General features: G+C 35.0%; 5 protein-coding genes across 5 annotated transcripts; all 5 read right to left on the bottom strand.

Moving 5' to 3' along the window:
- Positions 1-1,010: 1,010 nt before the first annotated feature.
- On the bottom strand, positions 1,011-2,165 carry LOC102598154 (non-functional pseudokinase ZED1-like). The gene has a single exon (XM_015305057.1). It carries the CDS (start codon positions 2,163-2,165, stop codon positions 1,011-1,013), a length of 1,155 nt encoding a protein of 384 aa, XP_015160543.1.
- A 1,325-nt stretch (positions 2,166-3,490) lies between these two features.
- On the bottom strand, positions 3,491-4,399 carry LOC107058861 (putative wall-associated receptor kinase-like 16). The gene has a single exon (XM_015305056.1). It carries the CDS (start codon positions 4,397-4,399, stop codon positions 3,491-3,493), a length of 909 nt encoding a protein of 302 aa, XP_015160542.1.
- Positions 4,400-8,662: 4,263 nt separating this feature from the next.
- On the bottom strand, positions 8,663-9,163 carry LOC107058860 (non-functional pseudokinase ZED1-like). The gene has a single exon (XM_015305055.1). It carries the CDS (start codon positions 9,161-9,163, stop codon positions 8,663-8,665), a length of 501 nt encoding a protein of 166 aa, XP_015160541.1.
- A 2,160-nt stretch (positions 9,164-11,323) lies between these two features.
- On the bottom strand, positions 11,324-17,737 carry LOC102595105 (non-functional pseudokinase ZED1-like). The gene is made up of 2 exons (XM_015305063.1): positions 16,582-17,737; positions 11,324-11,386 (listed from the first exon to the last, which is right to left on the bottom strand). Exon 1 carries the CDS (start codon positions 17,676-17,678, stop codon positions 16,584-16,586), a length of 1,095 nt encoding a protein of 364 aa, XP_015160549.1. The 5' UTR covers positions 17,679-17,737; the 3' UTR covers positions 11,324-11,386; positions 16,582-16,583.
- LOC102597846 (non-functional pseudokinase ZED1-like) lies at positions 12,670-14,503 on the bottom strand. Its single transcript, XM_006366687.2, has 2 exons — positions 13,380-14,503; positions 12,670-12,931 (listed from the first exon to the last, which is right to left on the bottom strand). The coding sequence occupies exons 1-2, from the start codon at positions 14,501-14,503 to the stop codon at positions 12,670-12,672; spliced, it is 1,386 nt and encodes a 461-aa protein (XP_006366749.2).
- Positions 17,738-20,368: the final 2,631 nt, after the last annotated feature.

The raw sequence follows: 20,368 nt of genomic DNA, 5'->3' as shown, positions 1-20,368 counted from the left end.
ATAGAGAAACAAATGAGTTAAATTTATATACATAATTGTTCAAGCATTTAACATCACTAACCTGTTATTTTATTTTTATATATTTTCAAATAAACATTTTGTTAAATAGTTAACTTTTGTTAACTTTAAGGACCAAATTCACACACTTCAAATAATTGAATGTTAAATGTGCATAGTCAAATAACACAAGGATTAAAACTGAAATCATGCGATAATATACGTACAATAACATCTATTATAATGACGTGAATCTGGCCTAGCTCATGTTAATTTGAGAATTCTATGATTTCTTAGCAGAGAAGATATTTAACATATTCAAATGGCAAATGACAAATACAAAACTACCGACAATTACAAGCAGTGTCATTGTCTTAATTTAATTTCTCAATGACAAATGCAAAACTAACCTGATCCCATTTAATCTTTTTGTGGATTTGGATTTTGGTGGTGGTATTAAATCATTTGATTTCAATCCACCGGATTCATATTTATAAAAGGAAAACTAATTTTACACGAGGTTTGGTCTACATTATCCAGATCCTAATTGCTCAAGACGATCGATTTGGCAGCAAACGTACTCATGAACAATAATTTGTACTACAAAGTGTAGCCCATAAGAAAGTATTTCAAGAGAGTGAAGTAGTTGAACTTCACCTCATGGAGCTTAAAGACTTGTGAGATTCCTTGTTTATGCGAGGTAGCAGAGCTTTGCAGAGGAATTGGATTAACTGAAGATGACGCTGTTGCCGATGCCTATACGCCTCTTCATCTCCCTCCGTGATTTTTTAGGAAAGTACTGCTGCTAACTAAGATATTGTTTTGTCTCTTTAGATTTTGACTTTTCTTTTTGCTCTGTTTAAGTCTCAAACTTTAGGCTTAAAAAAAAATAAAAATTCATTATCTGCGGATATCATTTTTTGTTCAACATAAATACTATGATTGTACAAATAAACTGAATTACCTTTAAGTTGGAACCTAATATGAATACGTTGAGGAATTAAAATAAACATTTAATTTTGACCAAGTGTACTGAGGGCACAGAAACACTTGTCAATTCGACCTAATTCCCTTGCAACATGAATAATGTATGGTCTATCATCTCCCTTATCAGCTGTGCATTTCTTAATAAGATTCAAGCAGTCTTTCAATTGTTGTTGAATCTCAATTCCATGCTCTTCTAAGATAGCTGGATCCGTAATATCCATTACATTACTCTCATTAATATAACGATCCACAAAGTTGATTGGAAGAGTTTTAGAATCTATTGTCGAATCCACTCTATCCATAGGATTATCCTCTTCAGTATTGGATTTAGCGTCTAATTCAAAATCTATTCTCTCTTTTGAATCCACTCTTTTCATAATATCGTACACTTTCTTTCCGGTAAATAGCTGAAAGAGAAGAATCCCAAAGCTGTAGACATCAGTTTTTTGAGTAATAATCAACTGGTGCTTATATTCTGGAGCTATATACCCAACTGTTCCACGCACACCATTATGATCTAGTAACTCCAATTCCCCTGGAGGCAATGATATGGAGAGTGCGAAGTTCAATATTTTGGCAGTGCCGCTGTTCTGATCTATTATCACATTGTGAGGCTTTATATTTCTGTGGATGATGGGCGTAGTAAATTCAGTATGCAGGAAAACTATTGCAGAAGCAACCTCACGTGCAACTCGTAATCTATTTCCCCAACATAATAGAGATTTTCTATTAAGATTATCCTTTTTGAAAAGTAGATCGAAAAGAGATATAGCTTCAACATGTTCATACACCATCACTGGCTGTTCAAATTCTAGACAGCAACCGACAAGTCTCAACACATTCTTCAGATGACTCATCTGAGCAGTAATTGCTACATCTCTGTGGATATTGAATGTTGTACATGTATTGAACCTAACTAAAACAAGGCGGTTGTCAAGTGATCCCGTAACCATCGACACCATGGCAAGGTCCATTTTGGTTTTAGAATGTTTAATTGCATTGTGGATCTCAGTGGCAGTGAAGTAACGGATGGGAATTCTGCAATTTCCGTCGCATAAAGCAAGAAGCTCCTCAAGTACGCAACTTCCATTCTTCAAATAACAATCTTTCTCTTTCTTCCGCCTTGCTGCAGAGGCAGAGGAAAAAAGTATTTTCCTTTTGAGTCCCATGAAGAAAGGCATTTTTCTTTGCTCTAATTTTGAAGTGACTAATCGTTTGGATGATGAATTGGGATTGAAATAAAGCATATCAGTAGTACTGTAAGTAATGTATGAACAAGTTAGAAGAAGTTTCCTGCTGGTCTTAATTTGTGGATTCAATTCCACACAAAATTGAATTTGCAAGCACTTTGATTGAAAATTCCATGAATGGGTGATAACGATGGGGGAGGCATAAGTCATAACAGTGGGGGTCACAAGATGGAATTCATGCAATTGGAAACGCGTCTGCCATATAATGCCTTACTTTGTAAGTTAAGGCTCCATTAATTTTTAGATAAGATGTCACTGACAATATATTTTTGATACTTTAAACAAACTTATAATTATTACTTTTTTTTTTTTGTGTATACATAACTTGAAATTTTCTATTTCAATTATACTTTTAGAATAAATTATTTCAATTTAATTTTAATTTTTATGATCGCGCGATTGAATTCACTAGTTAGATCGCAAAAAGAAGAAAAGTTGCAACACTTTTGGTGATATCATGAATTTTAGTGGATAAAAGTTGAAAGCTTTTTAGCTAATCATATTTTACCCATGAATATTCATATTTCTATGGGTCGAATATGAGTTTAAATCCATATTTTACCCATCTGAAAAATCACTCACCCAACCCATGAAGATATGGGCGGGTTGGACAGGTCACCAAAATATGGGCTCATTTTACCGACACTAGTTGTCACCAATTTAGATTTCACACTCATTAAAAAATTAAGTAAGTTTACTATTGTACCCCTATCTAATATTGTCTTAAAGTCAAACTTTCAACAAATGATAAATATGTTTATTGAAAATTAAATCAACATTAATTGATTTAAAAAATAAATCAACATTAATTTATATTAAATGTTGCAAAGTGAAATTAAAAAACAATCTTTTCATATTCCATTATATTCCATGAAGACTAAATTATTAATGAAATATATTATAATTGAAATGCATGTAACTACTCTCTTAAATTTTTAAGCCTGAAATGGAGTCAAAATTTCCTTTTTGAAGATCAGATTTTCTATTGAGGGATTATAGGGGTTTTGAGTTTTTATATTGATTACGTGGCAGCCTCATTAATAAGGAATTTACTTTATATTTTTTTCACAACATATATGTTAAATTTCACTCTTTACTTTTCACTGTGTTAAACACAAGTCTTTCCTAATAAACTAAGGACCCGGCTCCCCTTCCGTGTATATCACCTCCGGTTCCCAGGAGCTACACACTAGAGGGGAGCCGGGTAGATAAAGTAACACTGCTTCAAAATGGGATCGGCTCCCCTCCAGTGTGAATCAACTCCAATTTCTCCGGTTCCCTAGACCAAGAGCAAGGGCTCCGAAACACTTTTCAATTTGGTATAATTCTCTTGCGACATGAATCATGTATGGTCTATCATCTCCCTGGTCAGCTGTGCATTTCTTAACAAGATCCAAGTAATCTTCCAGTTGTTGTTGAATCTCAATTCCATGCTCCTCTAAGATAGTAGGATCCGCTATATCCATTACATTACCTTCTTTAATATTACTATCAACAAAGTAACTGGTTGGAAGATTTTTAAAATCTGTTGTTTCTTTTGAATTTTTAGAATTCACTCTACCCATAGTATCGTACACTGTTTTTCCTGTTAATAGTTGAAAGAGAAGAACCCCAAAGCTGTAGACATCAGTTTTTTGAGTAATAATAAACTGGTGGATATATTCTGGAGCTGTATACCCGAGTGTTCCGAGCGCACCATCATCTAGTAACTCCAATTTCCCTGGAGGCAATGATATGGAGAGTGTGAAGTTCAATATTTTAGCAATGCCACTCTTCTGATCAACTATCACATTGTGTTGCTTTATATTTCTGTGGATGATGGGCGTAGTAAATTCAGTATGTAGGAAAACTATTGCAGAAGCAACCTCACATGCAACTCGTAATCGATTTCCCCAACATAGTGATTTACTATTTTGATCATCACCATTATCCTTTTTGTAAAGTAAATCGAAAAGAGATATAGCTTCAACATATTCAGACACCATAACTGGTTCTTCAAATTCTAGACAGCAACCGACAAGTCTCAACACATTCTTCAGATGACTCATCTGAGCAGTAATCGCTATATCTCGGTGGATATTGCTGAATGAACATGTATTGAACCTAACTAAAACGGGGCGGTTGTCTAGCGATCCTGTAACCGTAGACTCATTGGCAAGCTCCATTATTGTGGTTTAAGAGTGTCTAATTGCATTCTGTATCGCTATGGCAGTGAAGTAACGGATGGGAATTCTGCAATTTCCGTCGCATAAAGCAAGAAGCTCCTCAAGTACGGCACTTCCATTCTTTAAATAACAATCATGCTCTTTCTTCCGCCTTTCAGCAGAGGCAGAGGAAAAAAGTTTTTTACTTGCGAGTAGTAGTCCCTTGAAGAAAGACATTATTTACTTGCTCTAATTTAGAAGTGACTAGTATCCATGAATTGGGATTAACTCCAATAAGGCATATCAGTAGTAGTTAACAAGTCGGAAGAAGATTCCTGCTGGTCTTAATTTGTGCATTCAATTCCATACAAATTGAGTTTCCAAGTACTTCCATTGCAATTGTTTATCAAGTTCCATTATGCCCTAATGTCGTTGTCCTATCAATTAATATTTGGTTTTTGGATTTAGCTAATGAAACACAAAAGTTTATGCCTCCAGTTTTTTGTAGCAAATATTAGGGGCAGTAAAGTTATCTTTGTTTTGTGGTTAATTTACAGGATATTTTACAAAAAACGAAGTTTAGCTTGTGATTTACACTCAAAGGGGAGCAGCTGTGGGCCGGGTTAAAAAAAATATTCAAAACTTGGAGACAGTTCTAATGTTTCCACATTTAAGCCAAGTATATATTTCCTCATACGTAAACTAACGAGCTTAAAAAGAAGTATGCATTTTCAAATCATCATGGCTTTGGCCTTTGGTTAGACCTAAAGTGCCTGTTTTAGTCCATAAAGTGACTTAACTAATCTACAGACCAGACCTTCTTCCTCCTTATTTTGTTGAAATCCCTGAGGTAGTTGCATGTACACCTCTTCCATCAGATCTCCTTGCAAAAAAGCATTGTAAACATCCATTTGCTGAATGTTCCAACCCTTTGATGCAGCAATAGATAGGACTGTCCTCACTGTGACCATTTTAACAACAGGAGAAAAAGTCTCCTGATAATCCAGTCCCTCTTTCTGGTTGTAACCCTTGGCCACCAGCCTGGCCTTAAACCTTTCAATCTGTCCATCAGCTTTGTACTTGATTTTATACACCCATTTACATCCAATGGCCCTTTTTCCAAGAGGCAATGCAACTAGTTTCCAAGTCTTGTTCTCTTCCAAGGCCTTGATCTCCTCCTTCATGGCTTGAACCCATCTATCATCATTCTTAGCCTGGTGATATGTACTTGGTTCAGTTTCCATTGAAGAATTGGCAATGCAACATTGATAGGACTTTGAAAGACAATTGTAATCAACACTGTCTACAATAGAGTAAAGACAATTAGACTGATTGGATTTCTTTGAGGTCACAAAATCCTTTTGCCAAATTGGAGCCTTGCTGGTTCTGGTTGATCTTCTTTGTACCTGCTGTGGTGTGTCTCCAAGAACAGGTACATGTGTTGTGTCTCCAGGATGAACCACCTGATGTGATGTGTCAATCTCTAGTGCATTTGGTGTAACTGCAACAACTTCACTCCTATTCTCTACAATTGGAGAATCAAGCACCATATCTGTTTCATCATCCATAAAACTTGATGGCATGATAACACTATTCTGCAAAGCATCTGTGGGGTGAGCTTGAAAAGGAAAAATTGTTTCAACAAAGGTCACGTCCCTACTGATAAAAAATGTTTTATGTTCAAGATCATATAACCTATATCCTTTTTGTGTTATACCATATCCCATCAAAACAGATCTTGTAGACCTTGGACCAAATTTGTCTACCTTATGTGGAATAGTGGCATGGCATAAACACCCTATGATCCTCATATAAGATAAATCAGGTTGTTTCCCAAACATTACTTCAAAAGAAGAGACATTATGTAATACAGATAGAGGAATTCTATTTATGATGTGTACAGCTGCTAATATGCACTCTCCCCAGAATTTGATAGGTAAGTGTCCCTGGAACCTGATTGCTCTAGCTGTTTCAAGGATGTGTCGGTGCTTCCTTTCTACCACACCATTCTGCTGAGGAGTGTGTGGACATGAACTTTGATGTATAATCCCATGACTCTTGAATAATTCAGCACATTGAGAGTTAAAGAACTCTCCTCCATTGTCTGATCTAACCATTTTAATTTGCAAATTAAATTGTATTCTAATCATCAGGACAAACTATTTTAGCACTGTGGAAACATCTGATTTAAGATGTAGTAAAAATACCCAAGTCCATCTCGAATGATCATCAACCAATGTAAGAAAAAACTTCATGTTATTATATGTGGTTGCTTTATAAGGTCCCCATACATCCAAATGAACCAAATCAAAACATCTAGTGCTTCTACTACTGCATGATCTAAAAGGCAATCTGATTTGTCGAGCTAGTGGACATACATCACAATGAGTCATAGTTGGACTCTTATTGAACTTAAGCATACTAATTTTTCTAATCACATTCATAGGCACATGCCCTAATCTCTTATGCCAAGTGACATCATTCTCACATCCTTTTGCTGCTACTAATGAACTTGCTCCTTGTTGTGTTTGAACTGGATTTCGAGGCCTCAGCAGATATAATCCATCTTCCTCTTTACCAATCTCCTTCACTTTCCCAGTGAAGAGATCCTGAAGGATAAAGAAATCAGGGAAAAATACAACACAACAATTCAACTCCCTAGTCAACTTAGACACTGATAAGAGATTAAATTTAAATTCTGGCACACAAAGTACATCCTCAATAACTTCACCTTCTGTTAGTTGAGAACTTCCTGAGTGTGTAATAGTTGTTGAGTCACCTGTAGCTATTTGAACTTTTCCTGGATTCACTGTCGAACCACGATTCAGTAGTGTTTTAGAACTAACCATATGATTGGTTGCCCCACTATCTACTATCCAATTGAAACAACATCTAACAACATCATTACAAGAAGAAGTACCTGCAAATATACCTGCCATATTTGCACTAGACTCATTTGTGTTGGATTTATTTATCATCTGCAATATTTGATTGTACTGATTTGGTGTGAAGTAAGGAACAGGTCCATCTCCATTACTTGCACCTCCAGGCCTCTGCAATGCTTGCATCTGTGGAGTATGATAACAATTATCTCTCATGCCTTCATCTTGAAGTCTATGTGATGTTTGTGCCATGTTAACCCTTTTCTTCCCTTTCCAATCTGGAGGATAACCAATCAACTGAAAACAAATTTCCTTGGTGTGACCTTGCATATTACAGTGAGTGCAATGTTTCAGTTTGTTACAATCGTCCCTAGTGTGTCCTTTCATATCACAATGATTGCAATAAGGACCATGTCGTTGAACCTGTCCATAACCTCTTCCTCCCCTACCTCTGGAACCTGGTCCTCCAAAGGTGTAACCACCAGATTTACTAGTGAGTAAGGCAGTGGGATCGATGCTTTCCCCTCCTCCATAACAATCACCACTCAATGATCTTTGACTCTCATCTTGCACAATCATAGCACAACACTGATTCACACTAGGTGGTGGATTCATCATAAGGATCTGGCTTCTAGCCTGACCATAACTATCATTTAATCCCATGAGGAATTGCAGCAATTGTTGCCTACCCATACTATCCACATATTCCTTCGATTTTGTACATTCACAGGAAGAAGAAGGCACTATCGATTCAAACTCATCCCATAGGTCTTTTAATCTCGAGTAATATACAGAAACAGGGGAAGTACCTTGAGTGAGCGTGACGATGGCTTTGTGAAGATGAAAAACTCTAGACATGTTCACCTTATCAAATTGTTCCTTCAGATCGGACCATACCAAGGCAAATCATAGCTATGGATTTCCTATCTAAAGTTGTGGAAAAATTCTCAAATTTCATGATCAATAATGTTGGGTAGCTCATTTACTACAATAGAAACATCAAATCTCTGGATAAAGAATCTGATAAACTGGATATAATCAGAAATGAGGTGAAGCAAGAAGCGGAGGCTGCCCGGAGAAACATACAAGTCATTTCTCCCAGTGTTGAGGCTTGGTTAACTAGTGTTGATACCACTACTGCAGATGTGGCTACTGTTAAACTGCTCAAGGATCACACATTCAGAGATGAACTATTGGGAAAACTGATCTCTTCATTCCATATCAAAAGAGTATAAAACTCTGTACACAACTCCACAATCAAAACTTACAAAACTACTCTAAGCTAATGAATACATTGTAATATATACACACACTAACTGACCTAAATACAATGGAAAATATCTTCTACTGCTAACAACCTTCTAACTAACTTTCACGTTAAATCTAACGCCAAGTTAACTGACTAACGGTGACCACACAGCTGACTTGCTCCAGTAGTCTGTTCCAACTCAACTGTTTGCAATCTCCTTATTATATTCTCTAATAGCAATGACATGGAGAGTGTGAAGTTCAATATTTTAGCAACGCCACTCTTCTGATCAACTATCACATTGTGTGGCTTTATATTTCTGTGGATGATGGGCGTAGTAAATTCAGTATGCAAGAAAACTATTGCAGAAGAAACCTCACATGCAACTCGTAATCGATTTCCCCAAGATAGCGATTTACTATTTTGATCATCACCATTATCCTTTTTGTAAAGTAGATCGAAAAGAGATATAGCTTCAACATATTCATACACCATAACTGGTTGTTCAAATTCTAGACAGCAACCGACAAGTCTCAACACATTCTTCAGATGACTCATCTGAGCAGTAATCACTATATCTCGGTGGATATTGTTGAATGAATATGTACTGAACCTAACTAAAACGGGGCGGTTGTCTAGCGATCCCGTAACCATACACTCATCGGCAGAGGCGAATCTAGGATTTTTCGAACATGGGTGTACCAAGTAAAATGTATTGAAGTGGGAATTGATCCTTAATCCTCAAGGTCAAAAGCTCAACATTTAACCATGTGGACCATTTAGATTTCTTGTAATATGGGTGCCAAAATATAATATTATACAAATCTTAGAATATATATATATATATATATATAAAATATCTAATTTTACAAAGAGACCACGGGTGCTGGTGCCCTATTTTTTGGCTCTAAATTCGCCACTGCTCATCGGCAAGCTCCATTATTGTGGTTTTAGAGTGTCTAATTGCATTGTGGATCTCTATGGCAGTGTAGTAACGGCTGGGAATTCTGCAATTTCCGTCGCATAAAGCAAGAAGCTCATCAAGCACAAAACTTCCATTCTTAAATTAACAACCATTCTATGTGTTATATTCAAGATGTTTTGATGATCTCCACAAATGCAGGGACCCGGTCCCTAACAGAGTACTCTCGTCCAAATTCAAAATGGGGTACAACTATAAAGCCGTCTTGTCAGGTTGGTTTGTGAGAAGTACAGTGTACTTCACCAATAGGAAGCGTGGACGAGGTTGTTTGTTTTAGTGGTCAAAACTCTTGTTGATGAATGATATATACAACAATAAACAAACAACATTATTCATTCAAGAGCCAGCAAGTCTTTTCAAGAACTCACAAAGAAAACACTGCAAGGGACCTGGTCCCGAAAAGACTGCGTATGTGAAAAGTCAAACGACAGCTGTCTAAAAGCTGTAACATCTGACATGGTTGGTGCACAACTTTTCAGAACAGCAGGCTCTCAGCCAACGGTGTCTTCCCAAGGAGTTTGTGTCCTTTTGATATAGTCTCTTCTACAAAACACAAACTCAAGATTTGACAAACAAAGATTTGAATTTCTGAAATTCATAAGCTTACAAAGAGAAGACCATCTTCAAGGAAGAACACTGTTCAACTCAACAAAGGGACCTGATAGAGTGTTGAAGAGTCTTTGTTGTATTTTGAGCTTTGTATCTTATGTGCTTAAATTGTAAATATACTCCTAAGTTATAAAGGATAGTAGTTCAGTGCCTGTCAAAGTATTTAGTTTGAGTCGTATTAACTAGAGTTAGTTAGTCGAATCATCTTGTTTTAGTCAAGCCTTTTTACATCATTGTTTTGATGTTCTCTTGGGTAGAGTTGCCTAGGAGGGTCAATTAGAGTTAGTTGATGTGTGGTGCAACAAAGTTGCTGCTCGTTTAAGCTCTTGTAATGGAGATCGGAGTTGGTGGCTAGAGTTAGTCTTGGGGGTTCTTAAAGTCTAGATCAACTAAAGTTAGTTGGTGTAGTGGGCAATAGGATTATTGCTTTGGCTCGTTTAAGTAATAGGAGTATTACTTAATGTGGGATTAGGGTGTTAATCTCTCACTGTTGTGGTTGTAATCTATGTTTCACTTTTGCTTGAGAAGATTAGTGAAAACAATTGGAAAATCCTGTGTGGCAGGTCGTGGTTTTACTCCCTTGAGCAAGGAGATTTTCACGTAAAATTCTTGTGCCTGTTTTACATTGTGCTATTTACTTTCTGCACTTTAATTCTGTAGAGGGACCTGATCTGTGATCACTGGTGGACGCATACATTCCAACACTCTGTCTTCTGCCTTTGCAGAGGAAAAAAGTTTTTTCTTTGCGAGTAGTAGTCCCTTGAAGAAAGACATTATTTGCTTGCTCTAATTTAGAATTGGGATTAAACCCAATAAGGCATCCATCACTAGCTAGTAGTTAACAAGTCGGAAGAAGCTTCCTTCTGGTCTTAATTTGTGCATTCAATTCCATACAAATTGAGTTTCCAAGTACTTTCATTGCAATTGTTTATCAAGTTCCATTATGCCCTAATGTCGTTGTCCTATCAATTAATATTTGATTTTTGGATTTAGCTAATGAAACACAAAACTTTATGTGGTGTATCAAGCCTCAGTTTTTTTTTTCCATAACTGTTACGGCAATTAATAATTTATTTATTCATTGTAGTGACCGAACACACTATTTCCTATTTTGTTTTAATTAATAAACGTACAATAACATCAATTATAATGACGTGAACCTGCAGGCCTTGCTCTTGTTAATTCGAGAATTCTATGCTTTCCTAGCAAAGAAGAAATTTAACATATCCAAATGGCCGGCAAATGACAAATACAAAACTACGGATAAATTTCCTTGAAATTGGAACCTAATATGAATACCTCTAAATATTTAATTTTGACCAAGAGAGAGGGCACATAAACACTCTTCAATTCGACATAATTCCCTTGAGACATGAATCATATATGATCTATCATCTCCCTTGTCAGCTATGCATTTCTTAACAAGATCCAAGTAGTCTTCCAACTATTGTTGATCCAACAAAACACATATAAGTGGATTGCCATTTTGTTAGGGACAAACTTCAACAAGGATTAATTGCACTTCATCATATTTCCACACATTCACATCAAGCATACATTTTTACCAAGGCCTTGACTGGAGTCCAGCATTCAACAATTCAAAGCAAGTTGTTTGTACTTATTGCACCTCCTCCAACTTGAGGGGCGATAGAATTAGTGAGTAAAGTCAAGGTAGTTAAAGTGTTAGTGAAAAATTACAAAATTACAAAATAACAAAAATACAAAATTACAATTGAAAATAAAACGAAGAAACAATAATCTCTTCAAGTTGAGGGACGGATATCTCGCTCTCTTTAAGGAGATTCAAATCCACTACAACAAATGTTTTACACCGGTCCAATAGTAGTCCTTCTTGACTTGTCCCCTCCAAGATACAACAACCTAATCACAAAATATAACTCAACAACTCTGGACAAGAGATGAGTCCAAAACTCCACAAAAAGAACACCTCCCTTCAACTAATAAGAACTCTCTTTTTTGACTAACTTTATGCACTCTCTATTTTCTTGTGTGTCTAAACCAAATGAAGACCACCATTATTTATAGATGAGATGTCTTTCTAGTAATGAATAGGAAGATAATGGGATAGTAAATAGAAAAGATAAATGGCCTAGAGGTTGCATAGTTTACAAGGCATAATGGAGGAAGAATAATGAGATTTCAATATGGAGGAGTAATGGTCATAGTTGCCCACTACTTGTTCTAACAGAATAACACAACGGCCAACAAAAAATAACCCAAGGTTCTAGCAAAATTTATCAACATTGTAGAATAACAACTAAGCCAAAATTCAACGGACAAAAGTAATGCACTATGACGAGTAATTAGCTATCATGCATGACTTCTTACACGTATGATACCCAAGGAATTGGATAAGCCACTTCAACATAATTTTAATAAGAATATTAAAATGTTCCAAAACCAATATAAAGTAGTTAGAATTGGGAAGTTAGTTAAGTTTGTTAGAATTGTCAGACTAGTTTAACTATCTAATTTCCTTTCTTCTTCTTCTTCTCACTGAGTTAATGAAGAACTCCAGCTTATTTCAGCACTCTTGTTTCCAACTTTGTCAAACTAAAACAGGGCGGTTGTCCAGCAGCAAGCCCGTAACCGTATACTCATCGGCACGGTCCAATATTATGGTTTTAGAGTGTTTTATTGCATTGTTGATCACTATGGCAGAGAAGTAACGGATGGGAATTCTGCAATTTCCATCGCATGAAGCAAGAAGCTCCTCAAGCACCGCACTTCCATTCTTTAAATAACAATCCTTCTCTTTCTTCCGCCTTACAGCAGAAGCAGAGGAAAAAAATGTTTTTCCTTGTGAGTCCCTGATGGGAATCATGCAAATAGCAATGATATCAATTATAATGACGTGAATCTGGCATAACTCATGTTATTTTGAGAATTCTATGATTTCTTAGCAAGAGTAGATATTTAACATATCCAAATGGCAAATGACAAATACAGAACAACCGACAAATTACAAGCAGTAGCACTGTCTGAATTTAATTTCTAAAATTAATTGAATGACAAATGGAAAACTAACACGGTCCATATTTCTTTCTATAAACCGAAAAATTAAGGATGAATCAATCTGAATAGAGCAAAATAAAGATCAAATTGGCAATTTCATTATCTGCAGATATCATTTTTTGTTCAACATAAATATGATGGTACAAACAAACTAAATTACCTTTAAATTGGAATCTAATATGAATACGTTAAGAAATTAAAATAAACATTTAACTTTGACCAAGAGTGTGGGCACATAAACACTTTCCAATTCGACCTAATTCCCTTGCGACATGAATAATGTATGGTCTATCATCTCCCTTGTCAGCTGTGCATTTCTTAACAAGATCCAAGTAGTCTGTCAATTGTTGTTGAATCTCAATTCCATGCTCTTCTAAGATAGTTGGATCCGCAATATCCATTACACTACTCTCTTTAATATAACGATCGACAAAGTTGATTGGAAGATTTTTAGAATCTATTGTCTCTTCCAGAATTACAGAATCCAGTCTATTCATATCACTACCCTCTTCTGTATTGGATATAGGGTATTCTTCAAAATCTATTCTCTCTTTTGAATTTGTAAAATCCACTCTTCTAGAAATACTGTTCATGTCCTTTCCGGTTAATAGCTGAAAGAGAAGAATCCCAAAGCTGTAGACATCAGTTTTTTGAGTAATAATACCCTGCTGGAGATATTCGGGAGCTATATACCCACTTGTTCCACGCACATCATCTACTAACTCCAATTCCCCTGGAGGCAATGCTATGGAGAGTGAGAAGTTCAATATTTTGGAAACCCCGCTGTACTGATCTATTATTACATTGTGAGGCTTTATATTTCTGTGGATGATGGGTGTAGTAAATTCAGTATGGAGGAAAACGATTGTAGAAGCAACCTCACGTGCAACTCGTAAACGATTTCCCCAAGATGGGGATTTTATATTTTGACTATCCTTTTTGTAAATTAGATCGAAAAGAGATATAGCTTCAACATATTCATACACCAGAACTGGTTCTTCAAATTCTAGACAGCAACCGACAAGTCTCAGCACATTCTTGAGATGATTCATCTGAGCAGTAACTGCTATATCTCGGTGGATATTGTTTAATGTACATGTATTGAACCTAACTAAAACAAGGCGGTTGTCTAGCGATCCCATAACCGTAGACCCCTTGGCAAGGTCCATTTTTCTTTTAGAGTGTTTTATTGCATTGTCGATCTCTATGGCAGTAAAGTAACAGATGGGAATTTTGCAATTTCCGTCGCATAAAGCAAGAAACTCCTCAAGCACCAAACTTCCATTATTCAAATAACAATCCTTCTCTTTCTCCCGCCTTTCAGCAGAGGCAGAGGAAAAAATATTTTTTCCTCTGAAGAAAGGCATCTCTAATTTAGAAGTGACACAGTCTCCATGAATTAGGATTAAATACACAATAAGGCATCCATCACTATTAGTGTACTAGATGGAAATATCTCGGACAATAGAAAATTATACAATAGAAAAGACCATCTAAAGAGCTTTATCTTTGCATAATCGCTAAAATAGTGGAAAAAACTATCACAGAAAATTACACATGTTTCCTGCTGGTCTCTTAATTTGTGCATCGACTTTCACACAAATTGAGTTTCCAAGCACTTCCATAGAAAATTCCGTGAATGCTCGAGGATGGAATGCATGCAAGTGGAAAGGCGTCTGCCGACTGTCATGTAATGCCTTACAAGGCATGGGGTCCAGCTCGTCTTATAAGGTGTGAATGTGATCATCATCCTCACGCCCTACTTCGTAAGTTGACGTCTCCCGCATGGCGTGCCCCACGCTTTTGTCCAATTGATTTCTTTTCCATTACTCTTATCCCTTTTCAAATTTGGATTAAAAAAAATAATACTATTACCCTTTAAGCTCCGAATTCGTTTCTTCTTTCGTTATTCAGCTTCGTAATTATTTGCATATTAAAATATATTTCGCATTGTAACACAATCTTTTTGTATTTCTTGCGTTTACTATTTTAAAAATCATAACTCACTGAAGGAATTGAAAAGTAAAAAAGATACTACTAAACTATCCCTCTATTTATATTTAGTTGTTACCAATTTAGATTTTCCACTCATTAAAAATTTAGGTAAATTTATTATTGTATCTCTATTTAATGTTCTCTTAAAATTAAAATTTCAAAAAATATGACAGTAAATATGTTTACCAGAAATCTAAATAACATTAATCCATATCAAATCTTACGATAAAAAAATAATCTTTTCATATTCTCTTATATTTCATGAAGAGTAAATTACAAATGAAATACATGATAATTGAAATGCATTGAACTACTAATTTAAATTTTTGAGCTTGAAATTGGAGTCAAAATTTCAATACGAATTGATTCAAAAAATTTAGTTTGTTTGTTGTGATTCCTTTTTGAAGATCATTTTTATTTTATTTCAAAATTTACTCTCTACTTTTCACCATGTAAAACACAACTCTTCGCTAATAAAACACGGTGCTTCAAAATAGGCATACCTTACCACCAGCTCTGAAAAAACACAATCCCTGTTACGGCACATTAAAGTATCTCAGCCTTTGACCATATATCTCACAGTCTTCCGCATTAGTGCAATAATGTCGTTAATTATGATGGGCGTAGTGATGGTATCGATTCTTATATCTCTTTGCTTAATTAAACAACTATACTATGATGTCATCATGCTTGCTCTTAATATGCTTTGGAGGGAGTGTAAGAAATCTTTAAATAATGTTGTTGAACCAAGATTAGCCTCTGGCTCACGATTAGATGAGGACGTTGGAGACTTGGAAGGGTGTTAGCTCTTCGACAGAACCAAGCCTTCCGCGGCTGAAGAAAGAAAATCCTCAGTCCGGTGATGGGCCAAGAATTCCATTTTTCTATTTAGACATTTAATTGCCCAAATTAGGCTCCGCAAGATATTCTTCTCAATCTCCTTTTGAATCTCCCTGTTCTTCAGACCATTATACATTCAATACTTCCACAATGGTTGCTTAAATCATGTACAGAAAATCAACATAAATTCAAGTATCAAATTTTATGGAAAATTTTAAGCAACATGGATATGTTATGTGCAGACTTGCACAGTTTGTAAGTTTTTTCATAATTTAAGAATTTGGATATTAGAGTAGATCAATCATAATACTAATGAAGTTATTTATGATCACACTTATTACCTAATTATATAGTATAATTTATTATAAGGACGTTAACCTGGCCTAGTTCATCTTAATTCGAGAATTCTATGCTTTACTAGCAGAGATGAAATTTAACATAACCTAAAATGATACAATCTTGTAAACCATTCTGAATATTCATATATCATATCTTGTGATTTAATTAAAGCAATTGATTACCTCACTTCTTAATTAAGCACTGAAGGAGAAATCAATCCGAATAGAGCAAAAGAAAGATCAAATTGACAATTTCATTAAATGTTTGGAACCTCTAAACATTTAATTTTGACCAAGAGCGAAAACACTTTTCAATTCGACACAATTCCCTTGCGACATGAATCATGTATGGTCTATCATCTCCCTTGTCAGCTGTGCATTTCCTAGCAAGGTCCAAGTAGTCTTTCAATTGTTGTTGAATCTCAATTCCATGTTCTTCTAAAATGGTAGCATCCACTATATCTAGTACATTATCCTCTTTAATATAACGATCGACGAGGTTGGTTGCATTTTTCACTCTATCTATATAATTTAATGTCGGTATTGAATATGTACCTTTTACAATTATCATAATATCGTACACGTCCACTCCAGTTAATATCTGAATGAGGAGAATCCCAAAGCTGTAGACATCAGTTTTTTGAGTAATAATTAACTGGTGCTTATATTCTGGAGCTATATACCCCTCTGTTCCACACACACCATCATCTCGTACCTCCAATTCCCCTGGAGGTAATGATATGGAGAGTGAGAAGTTCAATATTTTGGCAACGCCGCTCTTCTCATCTATTATCACATTAGATGGCTTTATATCTCTGTGGATGATAGGCGTAGTAAATTCAGTATGAAGGAAAACGATTGCAGAAGCGACATCACGTGCAACTCGTAATCTATTTCCCCAACATAGCGATTTTCTATTAAGATTAACCTTTTTGAAAAGTAGAACGAAAAGAGATATACCTTCAACATATTCATACACCATAACTGGTTGTTCAAATTCTAGACAGCAACTGATAAGTCTCAACACATTCTTGAGATGACTCATCTGAGCAGTAATCGCTATATCTCGGTGGATATTGAAGAATTTATATCTGTTGAACCTAACTAAAATGGGGCGGTTGTCTAGGGAGCCCGTAACCAAAACCACACCGCGGAGCTCCATTTTGGTTGTAGAGTGTTTAATTGCATAATCGATCTCTATGGTACTGAAGTACCGAATGGGAATTCTGCAATTTCCATCGCATAAAGCAAGAAGCTCCTGAAGCACAGAACTTCCATTCTTTAAATAACAATCCTTCTCTTTCTTCCACCTTACTGCAGAGGCAGAGGAAATAAGTTTTTTCCTTGTGAGTCCCCTGAAGAAAGGCATGCTCTAATTTAGAAGTGACTGACTAGTCTCCATGAATTGGGATTAGTAGTGTAATCTATGAAAAAGTCGGAAGCTGCTTCCTGTTGGTCTTAATTTATCATTTGTGCATTGAATTCCACACTAATTGAGTTTCCAACCACTTCCACTGAAAATTTGACACTTACGCGTGCATTAAGTTTCACACAAAATGACAACAAATGGAGTTTCCAAGCACTTTCATTTCATCAAGTTCCATTTCGACACCTGTCCTGTTTGATATTGCTGTTAGTTGATCAAAAGTATATTAGAAATAAAGGTAACAATAATATATTTTAAAGGATTAAAAAAAAAACTAGAAAAAGTAATAAATAAAGATTTCAGCCCTTTCAAAAAAAAAGTAACAAATACTCTCTCCCTCCCTCATTACTTCTCCATTTTTCAATTTTTAGTTGTCTTTAATTACTTGTCCATTTTATAAAATCAAGAAAGAATAATTTTTTTTACATATTATACCCTTAATTAATTATTTCGAAAAACATAGAAATTCTTGAAAATCTTAAATGTTTAATTCATCTACTTCATAATTAAATAGAGGTAAAATAGTAAACTCACTATGTTAATAATTGTTTTCTTAATAGGTATGTCAATTCAAAAGTGGACAAGTAATTAGACACACATGGAGTAACAAATTTTTATTTTCTTAATATACATATTGTTGACACCCAATTTTGGACCTCCACAATATAGATTAATCATCGAACTTATTAAATTCCAAACGATTTGAAATAATTAGTTTTTATAAAATTTAAAATATTTTGCAAGTTGCTTTTAATTAATTTTATCATTTTTATAATTTTTAAATAATATATATGTTTTATATAATTTTGTATATAATTAGTATATTTTAGAAACATTTCCAAGATCATCTCAAAAAGATTTTATTCCTTACTTAAATATATTTTTAAATTTAGTTTAGTTCAAATTACGATTTTAGTTTTGGATTAGAGTTTATAATTAAATCAATTATTTCACTTTGTTAAGTTTAAGAAGTTCATTAATTAATTTATATTAATTCGTCTTATCTAATTTATAGCCGAATTTATTAAAACTAATTCAATTTTGTTAGGTCTTTTAACTTTGTTTGGAAATAACTGCAATCCTCTAGCCCATTTTCAATTTCAGAAACCCATTACCAATTATTATTTTCCCAAAAGAACCCAGCAAATACCAAGCACACCAAAATTGACCCTGTACTGCTCTTCTTCCTCGCGATAACAAACCTAGAAACTCGCGACCCATCTGCAAATCCAACGCAGCCCAGAATCGCGAACCCGACCCAGCTCTCGCGTCCCTCTCCCTCTCTCCTCTCGACGTGCCCTCTCTGTACGAGAAGGTTCGCGAATCGTAACAGGTGTCTCCATCGTGCTGCTCGACCGTCCTTCTCTCAAAATCGGACGACGCTCCTTTCAATTCCGTTAGGAATGCGTACTATTTCTAGTTGTTCGACCTTATCCTTAAGCAAAGATTCAAATTTTGAATTTAAAAATCATCAAGTTTCCTTTTGTTTTCCCCCCAAAAAACAAGCCCTAATTTCAGCTATAAATATCCCTTTGTTCTTCATTGCTCGAGGTTGGCATTTTTCTTAACCAAGATATAGAGAATAGTGTAATAGAATAGCTAAAAAATACAAACGAAACACATTTGAAAAGGAAGAGAAGAACTAGCTTCGGTCAGAGGATTACTCTTCTATTTTGTTTGCTACCGCTTCCCCACGTTTTTGTCCAATTGATTTCTTTTCCATTACTGTTACCCCATTTTAAATGTGGATTAAAAAAAAAAAAATACTATTACCCTTTAAGCTCCGAATTCGTTTCTTCTTTCTTTATTCAGCTTCGTAATTATTTGCTTATTAAAATATATGTCGCATTGTAACACAATCTTTTTGTATTTTTTGCGTTTACTATTTTCAAATTCTATTTTAAAAATCATAACTCACTGAAGGAATTGAAAAGTAAAAAAGATACTACTAAACTATCCCTCTATTTATATTTAGTTGTTACCAATTTAGATTTTCCACTCATTAAAAATTTAGGTAAATTTATTATTGTATCTCTATTTAATGTTCTCTTAAAATTAAAATTTCAAAAAATATGACAGTAAATATGTTTACCAGAAATCTAAATAACATTAATCCATATCAAATCTTACGATAAAAAAATAATCTTTTCATATTCTCTTATATTTCATGAAGAGTAAATTACAAATGAAATACATGATAATTGAAATGCATTGAACTACTAATTTAAATTTTTGAGCTTGAAATTGGAGTCAAAATTTCAATACGAATTGATTCAAAAAATTTAGTTTGTTTGTTGTGATTCCTTTTTGAAGATCATTTTTATTTTATTTCAAAATTTACTCTCTACTTTTCACCATGTAAAACACAACTCTTCGCTAATAAAACACGGTGCTTCAAAATAGGCATACCTTACCACCAGCTCTGAAAAAACACAATCCCTGTTACGGCACATTAAAGTATCTCAGCCTTTGACCATATATCTCACAGTCTTCCGCATTAGTGCAATTAATGTCGTTAATTATGATGGGCGTAGTGATCTGGTGAATTATATATGAATATACCTTTTAAATTGATATGAAAAGATTTGCAGTTCATAAGCTTTTGTTGTTGCCGGAACTATGTGGTATGGTTC

Source organism: Solanum tuberosum, unplaced genomic scaffold (assembly GCF_000226075.1).
Source record: "Solanum tuberosum cultivar DM 1-3 516 R44 unplaced genomic scaffold, SolTub_3.0 scf00676, whole genome shotgun sequence".
In the NCBI taxonomy this organism is placed as follows: Eukaryota; Viridiplantae; Streptophyta; class Magnoliopsida; order Solanales; family Solanaceae; genus Solanum; species Solanum tuberosum.
This window is presented reverse-complemented; position numbering and strand designations above follow the sequence as displayed.

Bases quoted from the DNA above. Each gene is read 5' to 3' on its own strand.
- LOC102598154 (XM_015305057.1), bottom strand. From the start codon at position 2,165: ATGCCTTTCTTCATGGGACTCAAAAGGAAAATACTTTTTTCCTCTGCC.
- LOC107058861 (XM_015305056.1), bottom strand. From the start codon at position 4,399: ATGGAGCTTGCCAATGAGTCTACGGTTACAGGATCGCTAGACAACCGC.
- LOC107058860 (XM_015305055.1), bottom strand. From the start codon at position 9,163: ATGGTTACGGGATCGCTAGACAACCGCCCCGTTTTAGTTAGGTTCAGT.
- LOC102597846 (XM_006366687.2), bottom strand. From the start codon at position 14,503: ATGCCTTTCTTCAGAGGAAAAAATATTTTTTCCTCTGCCTCTGCTGAA. The intron at 12,932-13,379 runs GTGTTTATGTGC...GATTCCCATCAG, and splicing joins GAATTAGGTCGAATTGGAAA to GGACTCACAAGGAAAAACAT.
- LOC102595105 (XM_015305063.1), bottom strand. From the start codon at position 17,678: ATGCCTTTCTTCAGGGGACTCACAAGGAAAAAACTTATTTCCTCTGCC.